We start from the raw sequence: 16,431 nt of genomic DNA, 5'->3' as shown, positions 1-16,431 counted from the left end.
ATGTACACTTACGTGAGACTTTCCAGGAACATATATGTACATCTCTCAATCATCATTTAATTGCACTGCAATTATTTTTTGCCTCCCACAATAAAAACTACAGAGTTTTGATCATAAAACTAAACATTGTTGGGAGATATAGAGGGTCAAATGATATTTATATATGCCTTTTATGCAAGTAGTCTGCTATGCTGTTATAAATATCTCATTGATTTGCATTATATTCATTTTACTTTTTGCCCATATAAATATAAAAAAAAGTGATGTTTTCTTTTGTTTTTGTTTTTTTACTATTATTTCATATTTCAGGCTTTTATATTACAGGGTTAAAGTATTTTCAGAATAAATTAGATCACAGGTTCACTTGCAACAACGATCGACAAGGTTTGTGTCAAGCACAATGTGTTTAAAATAAAAAAAACTAACCAGTTAATGAACTTAAATGCTTATTTCAAAACCATCTGAGAACTGGCCTAGAACGACTTAAGGCCAATAATATCATTTAACCACTGGAAATCACTCTCCACATCCGAACTTGCTCTTCTAATCCAATGTACTGCCTCACCAGAGCCCACTGATACTATTACATCATAAAGATAACTGAAGATACTGTGAAAATGCTTCAGTATCATGGGGATATCTTATGAACCCGGGGCTGTCAGGCCAGTTCCCCCAGTAGAACGCTGCGACAGAAAGACAGCACGGGAGGACTGTGTTGAGTGCATGACGCTAACACATCCCCTGACAGAATGAGTGCTTCACCATCTGTGTCATATACGCCATTCTCTGTCGATGTCTCCCTCTGCTTGTGTCAGGGAGATCAGGGGAATTCTGTAATTAAAATCAAATTGCATCATGTGCTGTTCAGGCAAGTTACCATTTAATTGCTAGGAGCAGGACTCACAATGCAAAGGCTAGTAGCGATTTGGAGGGCCTAGAAATTGTTTGTTTTTTTTGTCATGGGTTAATGAAAATGCAAGTAATATCCAGCAAAATAAGACATTAGATTGTGATATATTTTTCTGTTTGTGTTAATATTTTATTTGAAATGTAAATTGTTCATTCCCCAATGAACTCAGCCCTTAAGGCTGTGACACACCAAGCTAACGTCAAAGAACTAGCGTCGACAAAGCCGACTTTGCTGCATTTGGGCTAAAAATCTGCTCTTAGCATGTGCGTTCTGCACCTGTGTGTAAGGAAATAACTGTATATATCAGCAGGTATCAATGGTCTATATTACTAAAGCTAGCCTGACAGCGATGGCCCATGTGGATGACTGTCGGCTTGGCCCTTAAACATGACACTGTTATGCCAAGTTGTGTCCCTGAACCACTTTTGTTTTGAGAAGTCATGCTATGGCCTTTTGTTGTACATTTTCATCTCATTTCAGTTCATGGCAGACATCCTGAAATGCAATTAGGCATATTAGTCTAACCTTCGTCTCATTTCTCCTTGGCTAGAGGACAACTTGAGTAAAAACGCGGCATCCAGCTCTCCCTCGATGCATTTGTTCTTGTCTTTACATCTCCTACAGTAAAAACACTTTCTATCTCTCAGACTCTCAAAGATCCAACCCTGACTGCCAGAAAAGACTTTCAACGGGAGGCTGAGCTTCTCACCAACCTGCAGCACGAACACATTGTGATGTTCTACGGTGTGTGTGTGGATGGCGACCCTCTCATCATGGTGTTTGAATACATGAAGCATGGAGACCTCAATAAGTTTCTGAGGTAGTTATTTTTCATGTTATATAAAGAACAATGAATGCTAAAGAACTAAGATTTGTCTCAAAACTCAGATTTTTTAATGGGAATTATACACCCTAGGTTCAATAGAAAAACATGCCTCTAAGCTCTACCTAAATTTTTACACTCCAAAAGTATACCTACACATACAATTGACTGTTGTTTCCAGCTCAAATGAACATTAGAAGTAGTAAAATGCCAACAACTTTTATTTTTTCACTCATGATTACAGGGACAGATTATAATTTCAAGATTTATTTTTGCGCGGTTCCTTGCACAATACTAGTTTATTATCTTAAAATGCTTTTACCATAGCTAATGATTTGTAAACTAATACATTTTGATGTTTGCATCACATAACCAGTTTCAGATAAAACTGAAAGTGTTGTGAAACATGCAAGAAGTGACATACAGTAATATCATTTTGCAGAAATGCCGCCACATGCACTCATTTTCAATGACCCTGGGTTGGAATTATAGGGCCGCTCTCTAAGCAAAGGTTGTCTGAAATTGTAATTAGTAAAATTATTTTAGCTCCTAAGATACCTATCCTAATATGTTGGATTATCACATGTATCCTCAATGAATCGTCTAATTTCATCATGCGCAGCAACAAGCAAAGAAAATTTCCATTTAAAATGGTGGATGGAGCCAATCCAGAGGAACATTTTATTGCTCACATGTTGCACATGAGACTTAATTGAGTTCTGTTATTGTCTTATATTTCTCTTAAAATCTTTTTCAAGTATTAGGCAGATAAGGTTGATAATCATTAAATTATGCAGTTTAATTTAGGTTGCAATGCAGTTTATGTAGACAGCTGCCTGTGCAGGCATTCGATATTGAAACAGCTCACTAGGTTTTGAAACACAAAATTCTTAAGATTCAAAATAGCAGTTTAGGTTGCATGCACGTCGCATGGACTGAGGCCATGCGAATTGTAATTTGCAGGGGAGATCTGTGAAAATATAAAGGCAGACAGAGTTCTGGAGTGAGATGATTGTCTTGTGGGAGCAAAGAGATGGGTGATGATAATAAATTAGTCTTTTGTGTAGTGAGAATTATTTCTTACACTTATGCAGATGGCCGGACTAGCATTTCAAGAAAAAAAAAAAAAAATGATGAAATTCTTTTCTGAAAAGCTGCAATGATAGAAGTCTGGTTGATTTTCATGGACACTAAAAAGATTTTGGCAGCAGACTCCAGGCTTAATGCAGATGATATGCGTGTTGAATTAAAAAGATTTAGCGAGAACTTCATGTAAAGCATACTAGAAAAGTCAGTGTATATAATTTGGGGAACATTGCACAACAGTGTACTGCCTAGTTTTTCAGCAGCTTTGGTTCGGAAAGTTTTTCTTCCTCCATTCATTCGCTCCATAAACATTTCAAAAATATTCTCCAGGAATACGTTTTGATGTAACCAACAAATACTGAGTTGAATCCCAACTTGTGATTCAGCTTAGAGTTGGTTGTTTGGTTCATGACTCCCGAGCTTTGATTAGAATAAAGAAGGTAACAATTTCGATGCTTCACTTTAGACATTTTACTAACTATAAGTAACTTTGCAACTACCTCTCATTAGAGTATTAGTGGACCGTCTGCTTAATATCTGATCAAACTTATTTTGATGCTTCCCCAACAGACATTCTACTGACTATACTTTGCAACAATATGTCAACTTATTTACAGTCTACTAACTGTTTACTAATACTCTAATGAGAGTTTACAGTAGTTGCAGAGTTAGTTGCAGTTAAGTAGTAGAATGTCTAAAGTGGACCATTGAAATAAAAAGTAACCTAAAAAAGTATTTGAAATGGTAAAGACTATGTATGCAATTGAATCATAAAGGATGATACATTATAAAACGAATGACTAAGTTGTTGATTATACACTACCATTCAAAAGTTTGGGATCAGTATGATTTTTTTAAAAGAAATACTACGTTGATAATAAAAAATATGAATAAATGCTGTTAAAAAAAAAAAAATGTATCATGGTTTCCACAAAAATATCAAGCAGCACAACAATTGTCTTTTTTCAGCATATTAGAATGATTTCTGAAGGATCATGTGACACTGAAGACTGGAGTAATGATGCTGAAAATACATTTTGAAATATATGAAAAAAGAAAAGAGTTAAATACTGTATTTCAAAATCTTACAGATTTGACTTTATTTTGATCAAATATATACTGCCTTTGTGAGTATGAGAAACATCTTTAAAAAATTACTTGAATGGTAGTGTATGTATAAAATGCTTTTAAGTTTATTGCACAATATTCAAATACTGTATATACACAAACAAATTTTTTTTAGTGTAGGCAGTCGCTGATGAGCACTTTTGGTGGGATTCCCATTTCCAGGGTAACACCAAACTCTCTGTTCGGCAAATCTCTCTTCAGGATTATGGGTATTGTAGTTCACTGGGAATTTGGCTAAATAAATACAAATTTAGTTAATCACCTCTTTAGAAATCAAATATTTTTGAATGTTGTTAAAAATCAAGTTCTTTATTGAGAAAATGAATAGGATTCTTTCTTTTTTTTCCGGAACCAGACTGTTGCATTCTAAAAAAGAGCTCTCACTTGGATTGTTAGCACTCTGATTGTTAGTTCTTCAGACATACAGTTGAAGAGCTCCCTGCTGAAGAGGCACTGACCAGATGAGAAGCACAAATTACAGTCGAGCCCTTTTCAACATCCACCTTATGCAAATGCTGCTGCAATCAGACAAAAATCATTTTCCCCGAGTGAAGAGAAAATCGAAAAAGTTAACTGAATAGGTGATTTTATTTCTCCACAGTTGAAGTCAAAGCACATCTTTCTTTGCCTTGACTTACTCACTTCAAATCAGACAGCTTTACAGGATTAAAGGATTAGAGGGGGAATTATTTTATGGAGCAATAAGGCAGTGCGTTTGAACATTTTGACCCTTTGCCCTTTTATATTGATCCATAATCAATTTTCCCTGCTCGGATCCTAAATGTAAGTAATTGCAAAAACCTGGACGTAGCTCAGCACTGAAGGACAATTACTGCCAAGACTAACAAGTGTAACCAACATAACTTTCACCCCACATTTCAGAGCCCATGGTCCAGACGCCATGATCCTCGTGGACGGCCAACCGATGCAGTCGAACGGGGAACTTGGTCTCTCGCAGATGCTTCATATCGGTTCACAGATAGCGGCAGGCATGGTCTACCTGTCCTCTCAGCATTTTGTGCACCGCGACCTGGCCACCCGCAACTGCCTCGTGGGTAACGGCCTGCTTGTGAAAATTGGAGACTTCGGGATGTCCAGAGACATATACAGCTCTGATTACTATCGAGTAAGTATCACTACAGTTTAATTACGTTTTAATGTTTGCTGACAAAAACTTTTTATAGCATCATTGCAAGTCCATTTCTGTCCAAGTCCAAGTCTACACTTTCACACCACATTTTATTTCATTAAGTTAAAACCAAAAACTACGGTCACAGTAAGGTACCTTCAAATTAAGTAAAATCCATGTACTTAAAAAAACGCTTTTTGTTACATAGGGATAGACGCACAAAAAATGCACAATGAAAATTCCATCATTTACTTACCCTGATGTCATTTACAGTACAAACCTGTATGGCTTTCTTGACTATTTTGAAAAATGTCTGTGTCTCAAAATAACATTGGACCCCATTGACTTTCATTGTATTGACAAAATTAGCGAAAGCATTCTTGCTTTACACAAGCGGAAATATTGTAGCATAACTTTGAAAAGAAAAGAAAGCGATTTTAATCACATTAGTCTCACTTTAACATATAATGTTTACATTTTGTATATTTTAATGTTTATTGCATTACCTGATAACTTCCATTGTAAGTGTCAAGACTATAGCCATCATTTTTGGTGCTTCTTTTTTTTTTCTATTGATGGATTAGTTTAAATTATTTTCTGTGGTAACATTAATATCAACATTATGACAAGATGCTGTTTATAGAGATTAAATTGGGGCCAGTTGCATAAATCGCTAAGAATAGTCTTACATCTTAGTCATCAAAATTTTTTCTTCAAGACTGTTACATAAAAACGTATATTGGTTTAATTTGATAACGAAAAAAAGACCGACTGCAGCTTGATGCTATGGTTATGCATAAACATGCAACTGAGTTGCATAAACATCCTGGACAGAACATTTGAAGTCTTTGGTAAAATTATGTTCCATTTACAATCCCATCAATAAATAGCATAAATGAGGGAAGATATTTTTGGAATACCAATAGCTATCTAGTAGATCTAGTTAAACGCAAGGACAACAAAATCTCGGAGAGATTGGACTGTGGAGAGTCTTTGCATTCAAGCCGGTCGTAAGCTGAAGGTCTCACGGAGGCCAGAAACATCTTTATCAGCCGCACATGCGCACACTTATGCACAGTCTGCAATATTGACAAAGCAGAGGGATTATGAAATTATTACCGCATTGGACACGTTCACTGTGTCAAGTGATTATAAATAGCGGATCCTGCCAAGCACGTAATCCACACATGGCGAGTCATATTGACGTTTGTTGTCCTCTGGGGCTCGAGCGTCTGGCCACAGGAACGGAGCATGACTGGAAGAGAGATTGAGGTACTTTCATCAGTGACCAATTCAACCGCCTTCGTCAAGATGTTATAAGTGGCACATCGACTTCCTGCCACCTAATGACTTGCCGAGTATCTTTTTGCATGAGATGTTTTTGATAACTCTGTTTAGAGCCGCTGATGGCTGTAAACAGATTCAGGGAAAATGACAGCACAGGCTCGATCCCGTGAATAAGCTGCAGATTGTCAACGATTGTGTCTTCAACACAAATAACTGATGACACACAATAAACAAGTGACATGGACTGTTCTTGTTTTTTTTTTTGTTTTTTTTTTTTATAAACAACTGATGTCAATGTCATCACTTTCAATAGCCCGTATATTCTTTATGAATTCTAATATCTGTTTCTACTAGATATTTAGCCAAGTATTTTAAATGGTTGGAGAAATCTGTTATCGGTCATGGATGCATGAATCTGCTTCCCCTGATACTAAGTATAAAATTGTAAATGCCCAGAGACTAGCTCTAGCAGGGCTGTAATCCATTCTCCAGCATGCTTCTTTGCTCTTCATACCCATAATCCAATCTAGCTCTCTACCACTGAGCCACAGACTAGGCAGTAATCCAGTTTATAAACTACCAAAATAAAGATAAAAACATGTTGCCTTCTTCCTGAAACCCACTCCATGCTGACAGAACGGAAATATGGTCAATCAGCAGAGAGATTTTTTTTTCTCCATTTTCAATCGTTTATTTCCTATTGGGCTTATCAATTTTTTACCATGACAGGCTAATTGCTCTAGTCTCAACCACAAAGCCCAAGGTGATACAGTGGATTGTGGTTTGAATGATTGCTTAACCAATTTTAGTTGCTCATCTTAATGAGGGATTTGAAAGTAATTTGCATTATTTAAGGATCAGGACGAGTGTGTGTCTCCTGTAAGTCTATTATTAAGATCACTGATACTCGGCTAGTTTAAATTGTGAATCAACAATTCACACGAATATTTCCAGTAACTCTAATACCATTTGAACTACTAATTATGCTGAGATACATGTATGTCATCATGTACTATAACATAGCACAACTTTGTTGCACTGAGGTACATTTTTCAAATTCAACTCTGAATAGCAAACAACCGTGCAAGACACTAGCCGCGTTTCCATTACAGATTTGCCCAAAACTTTTGCGATATTTTCTAAATGTCGATAAAAAACAATTGCAAAATGACAGCGTTTCCATTAACCGATGTTATGCAACTGATGCGTATTTTTTTCTCTCGCGATAAGTCGTTCCAATAATTATGGTTTAGAATCCAGTATTCCCGTAATTCTTTGGTATTTTATGAGATTAATAAAGAGCTCTGTCTCGTCTTCTGTCCAAACATACCGCGCCATATATGTCAGGTGACTGTAAATGTGCAAAAACTGTTTCCATTGCAGTTTTGCGAAATATTCCTTTTTCGAATTGCCTGAAAAACCACCTCATGCAAGGATAAAAACTTTTTTTGCAATATATGGGAGTTTTTGCTATATTGGCTTGTTTCCATTTGGGCGTATTTTCAATTCGCAATTTCAATCTGCGCAATTTGAAGGGTAATGGAAATGCGACTACTGTCTATTTTAGAGGTCTTTGTAGATAAAACTTGCTGATTACAAGGGTTGACCGAACATATTGATGTTTTTAATTAGCTACGCTTTCAGATGTACGGTATTTTTTTAGTAAAACACAAAAGTGATGCTTTCACTGCAGGGTACTGCAATTAACTGACATGAGAAGAATCTGTATAATACAGCTTTTTATTTCACTACATCACTAGTTTGCTGAATTTTCTTTAAAGAGAACATATCAGAGCTTAAATGACAAATAGAGCAATGATTACTCATTAAGGCACTCCATTGGATTTCTGTAACAGGGCATTCTTTATACAGTATATTGTAAATGAATTTAATACAGTATGTATAGCATGTCTGTCATCTTTTTGTTCATTGACACACACAACCACTCCCAGATACAGTACAAAAGTGTGATTTCACGTGTCATTGCTTGCACACACAATTGAAAATGTGACGCTATTACTGTATGTCTTGTTGCAGAGTAACTATTTGAAACTATTTGACCCTCTTGAGTTACCAGTTTGAGATGTTACCGCATTAAGAACTTCCAGAAACTTCCCGTTCACCCCATCGTTTCGCATCCTCTCCTGACTAGCACTTGCAATAAGAGCAGTAAAAATACAAATAAACTGACTCAGACCTTTACAGAGCACAGGCTGCAAGGATTCCGATAAGATATTGACTATATGCAGTGGACAGTAGTCACAGGAACCTACTTGGCTAATTTCTAATGTGGCGGTAGACATTCATTTGTCTGCTCTCTGCCAGCCGGAAGTAAGATCAATGTAACGGCAAACAACAGAGGGAATAGTAATTACAAAGAGAACTTCACGCTGAGCTGGAAGGGCTCCAGCAATACCCAGCAGTCTTCACAGGCATTTCATGCCGGCACAACGTGATGAATGTAGTGGAATTGACGTGAATAAGAAATAGATTTGAGAATAAGCCATATTAATCGAAGCTGAGTGCATGCACAATTAATGCATTATTGTTTAGTCAATTTGGCTCAACTAGCGGAGGACTTAAACAAGGACATGAGATCATTATTAAAGCTAATAATATCAATATATTATTTGCTTTAAAAATACTAAGGATTTGTTCTGTTTATTTGTTACATTCTCACATCGAAAAGTTTTACAGAGTGGGTCGGGATAATCGATAAGCTGTTTTGTATTGTTTTTTAAGTATTATTCTGTGACACACTGTAAGAGTTCAACATGAGCAGTGAAGAAGACTTTCTGTCTGTTGCTTTCATTAAGGACCTCTCAGATGGTCTGTCAACTATGGCTGCAGTAAAAGTAAGCGATTTACATTTACATTTACATTTAATCATTTAGCAGACACTTTTACCCAAAGTGACTTATAACTGAGGAGAACAATACAAGCAATCAAACCAACAATAGGGCAACAATATGCAAGTGCTGTGACTAATACCAGTTAGTCTAGCACAGTACACATATAAAAAGATATAGAATAGTAAATATTAGTATTAATGGGTCAAGTGATTTTGCTTACTGCACCATTAAAAAATTGGAATCAACACCCAAACAAAGATTTTTGTGAATATTTGTTAGATGTCTGGTGTGTATGTGTATGTGTATGTGTATGTGTGTTGAAAACAATATTGTGTTTGTACATAATCTTGGCTGTGTAAATCGGGTTACGATCAGGTAAGACCTTTTGGACCCGCGTTAATACTGGAAAAACTTTCCAGTTCTGGAGAGGCGTTAGAGAGCGGGAATGCCTAAAAACTTGCTTTGTTTCTGCTCGATACTTGAGCAACATTGGTTTTGCTGTTTCAAAGAACCAAGAAATGCTGCTGTAAGCTGGTATTGTTCTTAAATCAAAGCTGATTCATCCATACAAGCTGTCTGATGCGCCAGCTGTTTGTCTGTGCTTGTGCAATGAAGTGAGGGGTGTGTTTCTTTTGGGTAAGGGTTTGTTTGTTTTGGGTGTCGATTCCAAAAATCAACAGTTTTTCTCAGAAATCGCTTACTGCATCTTTAACCCCCTGAGACCAGCTCCCTAGAGGTGAGAACTCCAAAATAGGCAACTACGCACAATATAGATATACATTTTTTGCAATCATAAAAAGTAAGGACACAAAGTCTTCTGTCACTTCCAAATAAAAAAAATGTGGGGTTTGGGTTTTGAACACTGAGTTTTCTGCATTTAGTCTGGACTATATTTGTACCAAGTTTAGTTATATTTTTGCCACCCAATTTGATAGATTTTTTAGCACAACCTCATCTTTTCAAGTGACATTTGGAATGATTTGGCACATAAAATATAAAGTGTGGCAAAAGTTGAAGCTAAATTGGCACTAAATTTTGAAATATGAACAAAGTAAAAAATACATATATATTTTTTTTTTTGCGTTTTGCAGAGTAATATAGTATATATATATATATATATATATATATATATATATATATATATATATATATATATATATATATATATATATATATATATAATTACATGCACCTCCGTTTAAAAGTTTGGGGTCGATAAGATATTTTATTATCTTTGAAAGAAGTAACTTAAGTCTGAGTTAAGACTGCTTAAAACTGCGACTCAAGACAACATTTCTTATTATTATCAATGCTGAAAACAGTTGTGCTGCGGTGCGTTTCCCGAACAACGACGTAACTCGCTGCTTAACTGCCATAGTACGATGCATCGTTGAAGAAATCAACTAGCTAGTCACGACTGTTTCCCGAAACTGTATTGTCGCAAAGTGGTCGTTCAACCACGTTGGTTTATGACGTCACGCACGTGGTGGAGTAATAACTTCTTTTAATGAATCTGTTTGAGATCGAATTAACGCTAGATGTTTTGCTATAAATTACAGACATGGCATCTGAGGACTATTTCTCATTTTTCTCTGTTATTTTGTTTTATTTCCAGATTCAATCATTGGCTTGTTCTTACATAGAGCAAGTTCGCACATGCGCACTCTTCAAAAATGGTGCTTTAAATCTCTTTAAATCTCAAACTAAAAGACTCTTTGCGATGCTGTTTGCGAATGTTCGTTAGAACGATGGTTTCGGGAAACACTGACTCGTTGAACTATGCTGATAACGACGGAACTTGCGAACATAGTTGGCTAACGATGCTTTTGGGAAACGCACCCCTGTGCAATATTCTTGTGGAAACAGTGATATTTATTTTCCAGAATACTTGAATAGAATGTTTCAAAGTAAAAATGTATGTAACAATGTCAAATTTATTGTCATTTTTGAGCAATTTAATGCATCCTTGCTGAGTAAAAGTATTCATTTCAAACATCTTTTCAACCCCAAATTTTTTAATGGTAGTGTATATTTAGTGTTCATTCTTGTACAGTAGGTGTACAGTATGTGCTCTATCATGCCCTCAGTAGGGTCTGCGTAACATACGCACACACAAAACAGTGTCTCTCCCCTACTCAACAGTTCATAATCTGCTTGAACTTACTGAAAATATACACAGAGACCGGTAATAAATAATTTGTCACAATGCGTTATTGTGACGTACGTATGTACTGTATCTTGTTTTAGTTATTCAAAAGAGCTTTTCTTAACCAGTTAGAGCTAAAGTAGTAGGCTAAGCTGTTAGCTTGATTACATAGAACGGGAAATGTCATCCATACCACGTAAGATGTGTGTGAGCAATGCTTGATGTGTTATCTGTCTTCTAGGTGGGAGGTCACACCATGCTGCCCATTCGCTGGATGCCTCCGGAGAGCATCATGTACAGGAAGTTCTCCACAGAGAGTGATGTGTGGAGCTTTGGAGTCATTATGTGGGAGATCTTCACCTATGGGAAACAGCCATGGTTTCAGTTATCCAATAATGAGGTAAATGTTCACATGGCGAAAAGAAGCCATTATTAGAACGTCAGTGTGAATATGACATTTTTAGAATGTGAGTGTGATCTCTATTGGAGGGGTGTCATGTCATGCTGTCAGAGATCAGGTTAGCAGCTAACAGTACATCTAGCCATACAATCAGTCATTTCCTGCTGGTATTGAGAATCGAACCTGTGACCTTTGGGTTACAAGTCAGACTCTCTAACCATTAGGCCACAACTGCCAAAAGTGGTGATTTGTTGCTGTCTCAATTGCATCATCATGTGCTCCTATTGGTTATCGTAAGAGAGAAGCCACACTGCATGACTTCTGACACTGGCAGAATTTCGTCTGAGGTAAAAGTTGATGACAATGATCTTTAATCAGTTGTTGGCGAACTTTAAACAAGCGATCAAAGACTTCACAAAAGGATTCACAAAATTGTCAAATCGTGGCTCAACAGTGTGAACCCGGCTTAACACTGAGGGTACGTTTACACAACAACATGCTTAAAACGGAGAAGTTTTTCCTTTGAGTTTTCCACGTACAGGTGACACCATTGTCAAAACGATTCCCATTCCCACGGATCCGCGAAAACGACTAAAAACCCTGTATTCTGCTGCCAAGCCATTAGATGACGATGAAACACTATAGACTGAACACGTAATACGCATGTGCATGACGTCATCATCTTCAGAGATTTGCATTTTGTTGTTTACATGGAGACTCTTTTCAAAAACTTTTGAAAACCCGTTTTCAAAAGTTTGCGTTTTCAGGCACCCAAAACGCTGTTGTCGTGTAAATGAACGGTCAAAACACAAACATTTTTCGTTGAAAACGGTGTCGTGTAAACAGCCACTGAATCTATTGGGAGTTTATTGTGTGTGAATTATGGGAATGGTACAAACAAGGACTTTGTCTCAAAAATTTCACCATTGTTTCATCGAATTTTGCTGTATCGGGCTGGGGTGCGTTTCCCAAAAGCATCGTTAGCCAACTATGGTCGCAACAAGTTCCGTCGATATCAGCATAGTTCAACGAGTCAGTGTTTACCGAAAACATAGTTCCAACGAACATTCGCAAAACAGCACTGCGAACGAAAGCTCTTGAGCTTTGGTTAGAAGTTTACCACAGTGGTAAGAGTTTCTTGTTTGCATGACATGTAGACTCAAATCCTTACCTTGAGCTAAATAAGCAAGCTGACATTCAGTACAATCTGTATCTTTTATTTAGAATACATACACGTCATTTACGTCTTTTAGTTTGTCAAGAGATTTAAACGACTTACTACATAAGAACGAGCCTATGATTGAATCTGGAAATAAAGCAAAATAACTGAGAAAAATGAGAAATAGAAATAGCAAAACATCTAGCATTAATTCGATCTCAAACAGATTCATTAAAAGAAGTTATTACTCCACCACCTGCGTGACATCATTAACCAACGTGGTCGAACGACCAATTTGCGACAATATGGTTTCGGGAAACAGTCGTAACTAGCTAGTTGATTTCTTCAACGATGCATCGTACTATGGTAGTTAAGCAGCGAGTTACGTCATCGTACGGGAAACGCACCCCTGGTCGGGATGCTCAAACAACGAGTCACAGTGTGCAACATTACTTATATTTGACCCTGCATATGAAATAGCATAAACAAATTGCTCGTATCATCTCTAAATCAATTCCAGACATTTGCTCATTTCTGTGTCTCTCTCTTTTGCAGGTCATTGAATGCATTACTCAAGGTCGGGTTCTAGACAGGCCTCGCCTGTGTCCTAAGGAGGTGTACGACCTCATGTTAGGCTGCTGGCAAAGAGAGCCGCAACAACGACTAAACATCAAAGACATTCAGAAAGTCCTTTACGCTCTGGGAAAAGCCACACCTGTCTACTTGGACATCCTTGGCTGAGACTGGTGCAACGCCTCTCACCAGAATCGAACACAATCCAGGAATAACCAAACAAGCCCTTTTCCCGCGTCGGCGCTCCACTGTAAAAACACCAACACGTCGGAGATGGACTTTAAGTGCCTGCAACACTTTTTTCAATACACTGGGTATACATAAAAAAGTAAAAAATATTTAAAAACAAACTTTTACATTTTGTTTACTGGTACAGTATATAGTGTACAGAATTATTCTACAAAGACAGACAAAACGTTTCCTAAAAAGTGGTGGCGAAAGCAGAATGTTGCCTTTGATTGGCAGCACTGTGTTTGAGAAATGATTTTCAGTGTTTCATTTTATAAGCATATATACACATATATGAATATATTTTTATTTATTTTGTTTCATTTCGAAGGTAAAGTATGGGTGCCTGTCATGTTTAGTGCTGTTGATATATTATCTTTTCAAGACGGCTGCTCTTTGGTTCTGCTCTGCTTTAACAGCTGGGATATTGTGAGGAAAGCCTTATTATGTTTTGATTATTTTCCCGCTGCTGCAGTCAGCATCTTTCTCCTTTGTTTTTTTGTTCCTGCAACTTTGATTTGATGATCTATAGCTCTTAAGCGGGCGACTTGGAACCTTTAGAACACTAAAGCGTTGATATATTTTCATCGTATGTGATTGTATATACTGTACATTTATATTCTCGTCAACCTGTTAACTTATTTTTATGTGTTTTGATTTCTTTTTTGACACGGGGGTTATTTTGTGACTTACTCTTCAGAAAGGGTCAGCCAGGAGAGAACATAAATATCACACAGTATCTTTAAATGAGCACTTGGCGGCTCATTATTAAAACAGGGTCTCTAATATTGTTTGAGGGAAAACACATCACGGTCTGTAACCATGCTGCCGTACTTTTTCTGATCACCAAAACTGAATGTGGTAAAAGAAGAACTAAACTCGATGTCACAGAGATCCTAAAAGGACACCTGTTTGAATTAATGTTTCGCAATCTTCATAGCATTTGATAAATGCCATCGCATCTAAAGTTAACGATTTCATGTTGTTGTCTGTAGCTAAACAGTTCTATGTTATTCCAGGGGCTGTTTCTCTGAGATGCTTGTCGATACGACACCAAATCTTGTTGACAGCAGGATTTCGATGTCAACGGATTCTCTTGCCTCTTTGCAGTACCACAGATATTTGCAAACGACATATTCAAATGTATGTTTAGATTAAGTATTAAATAAATATCAGAACCTTGTCAGATGAAGTCTTTTCTGTTCGTTGTGTTTAGGCAGTCCATTGTTTGTTCAAAGATTTGTGGCATAACCTCGTTTTGACTCTATCTGTCAAGAAATCCATTGTGACGCCTGGATATGCCTCATCTTCTGCTCTTGAGGCAAAGGAGAGAGGAATTGGTTATGGCCAATTGAGCATGGGGAAGTGTGAATAACAGCCTTGGTTGGTCCACACAACTGATGTAGTGCCTTGCTGGCTAGCAGTTATCTGAGGGAAAAGCCTGTGGGTGCTAGCGTATTTTAATGTGGCCATTTCTTTGAAAGATTTTAATAATTCCTTGTAATAAAATACGACATTTTAAAATACGTAAATTGGGCAAATCATATCATGTATTCAGCAGTGCATTTAGTTTATTCATGTTGAAATTAAGGCCATTCGCAATGGCTGTCAGGCTTAACAATTAATCACGATCCAACCATTAGATGTAAAATATGCTTGCATGCCTGAGATGGAAAAATTGTATGCTATAAATGTAATGTTGCAATTTATGCAATTACTATATTTCATTATACTTGATATGTCAACACTTAATACATAGCAATCCAGGCATATAGCATGTCCATCTACAAATATGCCTAGGTCATATATTTCACTCAAAAATGACAAGAAAGAAATAATAAATTACATTTTGCTTTAAAAAAAATAGTAAAAAAATAAGGATATGATTTCTGAAACAGCACTGTAACATTTCATGACAATTAAGCACATGCAACCTCCAATTCTCATTAATATAATGTGGAACATATACATGCAATGAATTTATTTATCATGGCAGTTTGTTATATTGATTTTATTATATATATATATATATATATATATATATATATATATATATATATATATATATATATATATATATATATATATATATATATATATATATATATATATATATATATATATATATATATATATATATGTATATACATATATTCAATTATTGGAATATCTGCTTGTCATGAAAATGTTACAATGCAAACTATCAATATTGGGTTCATTTTCAGCCTCTTAAGGCTGTAAATAAAAATGTTTTGTATAAAAAAAAATTACTTAGTTTGGTGTGAAATGTGACCTGGACATTTAATTCATGGACATGGACAATATAGAAGGAGCATGACAAAGTGCAAATTAAAGGATGAAGAAAATACTTGTAGTTCCTCATACGGGCTTAGTCTGTAAATATGTTGCGTCCTTGTTCTGAAATAATTTAACCATCACAGTTCCCACTGGATAACAAGAGATTACTCTAGCTACTGGATCATTTCTCCATCACAAATGATGATTGTATGGCTTTTAAAGTGATAGAATTTGACACTCTACCCCTAACTGGAACTCTGTATGTATGAGCCACTCGAGCTTAGCTGGATGTGATTGCTTCAGGCAGATGAAGATGTTGCCTGTCAATGGAGTTATCATAATGAAGGATGGGCTTTCAGAGAACTTTGTAAACCCTAGCTGTTTCAGTGTCACTATTGAGTTCCTTAAAGGG

General features: G+C 36.5%; 1 protein-coding gene across 4 annotated transcripts in view; it reads left to right on the top strand.

Annotated features, from left to right (window-relative positions):
* The window catches only part of ntrk3b (neurotrophic tyrosine kinase, receptor, type 3b), a 135,770-nt gene extending 120,859 nt beyond the window's left edge, over positions 1-14,911 (top strand). For 2 of the 4 annotated variants that reach the window (XM_079867213.1, XM_079867214.1), the window contains 5 exons: positions 1,558-1,730; positions 4,830-5,073; positions 9,180-9,218; positions 11,603-11,761; positions 13,476-14,906. In XM_079867213.1, the coding sequence (XP_079723339.1) occupies positions 1,558-1,730; positions 4,830-5,073; positions 9,180-9,218; positions 11,603-11,761; positions 13,476-13,661 (801 nt within the window). In that variant the 3' untranslated portion in view covers positions 13,662-14,906. Of the gene's footprint in view, positions 1-1,557; positions 1,731-4,829; positions 5,074-9,179; positions 9,219-11,602; positions 11,762-13,475 lie in introns of all 4 variants that reach the window. The other 2 variants (XM_079867216.1, XM_079867215.1) reach the window with 1 other exon arrangement.
* The last annotated feature ends 1,520 nt before the right edge of the window (positions 14,912-16,431 follow it).

Source organism: Squalius cephalus (assembly GCF_949319135.1).
Source record: "Squalius cephalus genome assembly, chromosome: 3".
Classification (NCBI taxonomy): domain Eukaryota; kingdom Metazoa; phylum Chordata; class Actinopteri; order Cypriniformes; family Leuciscidae; genus Squalius; species Squalius cephalus.
The sequence above is the reverse complement of the archived record's forward strand: the minus strand, read 5'-3'. Positions and strand labels throughout refer to the sequence as shown.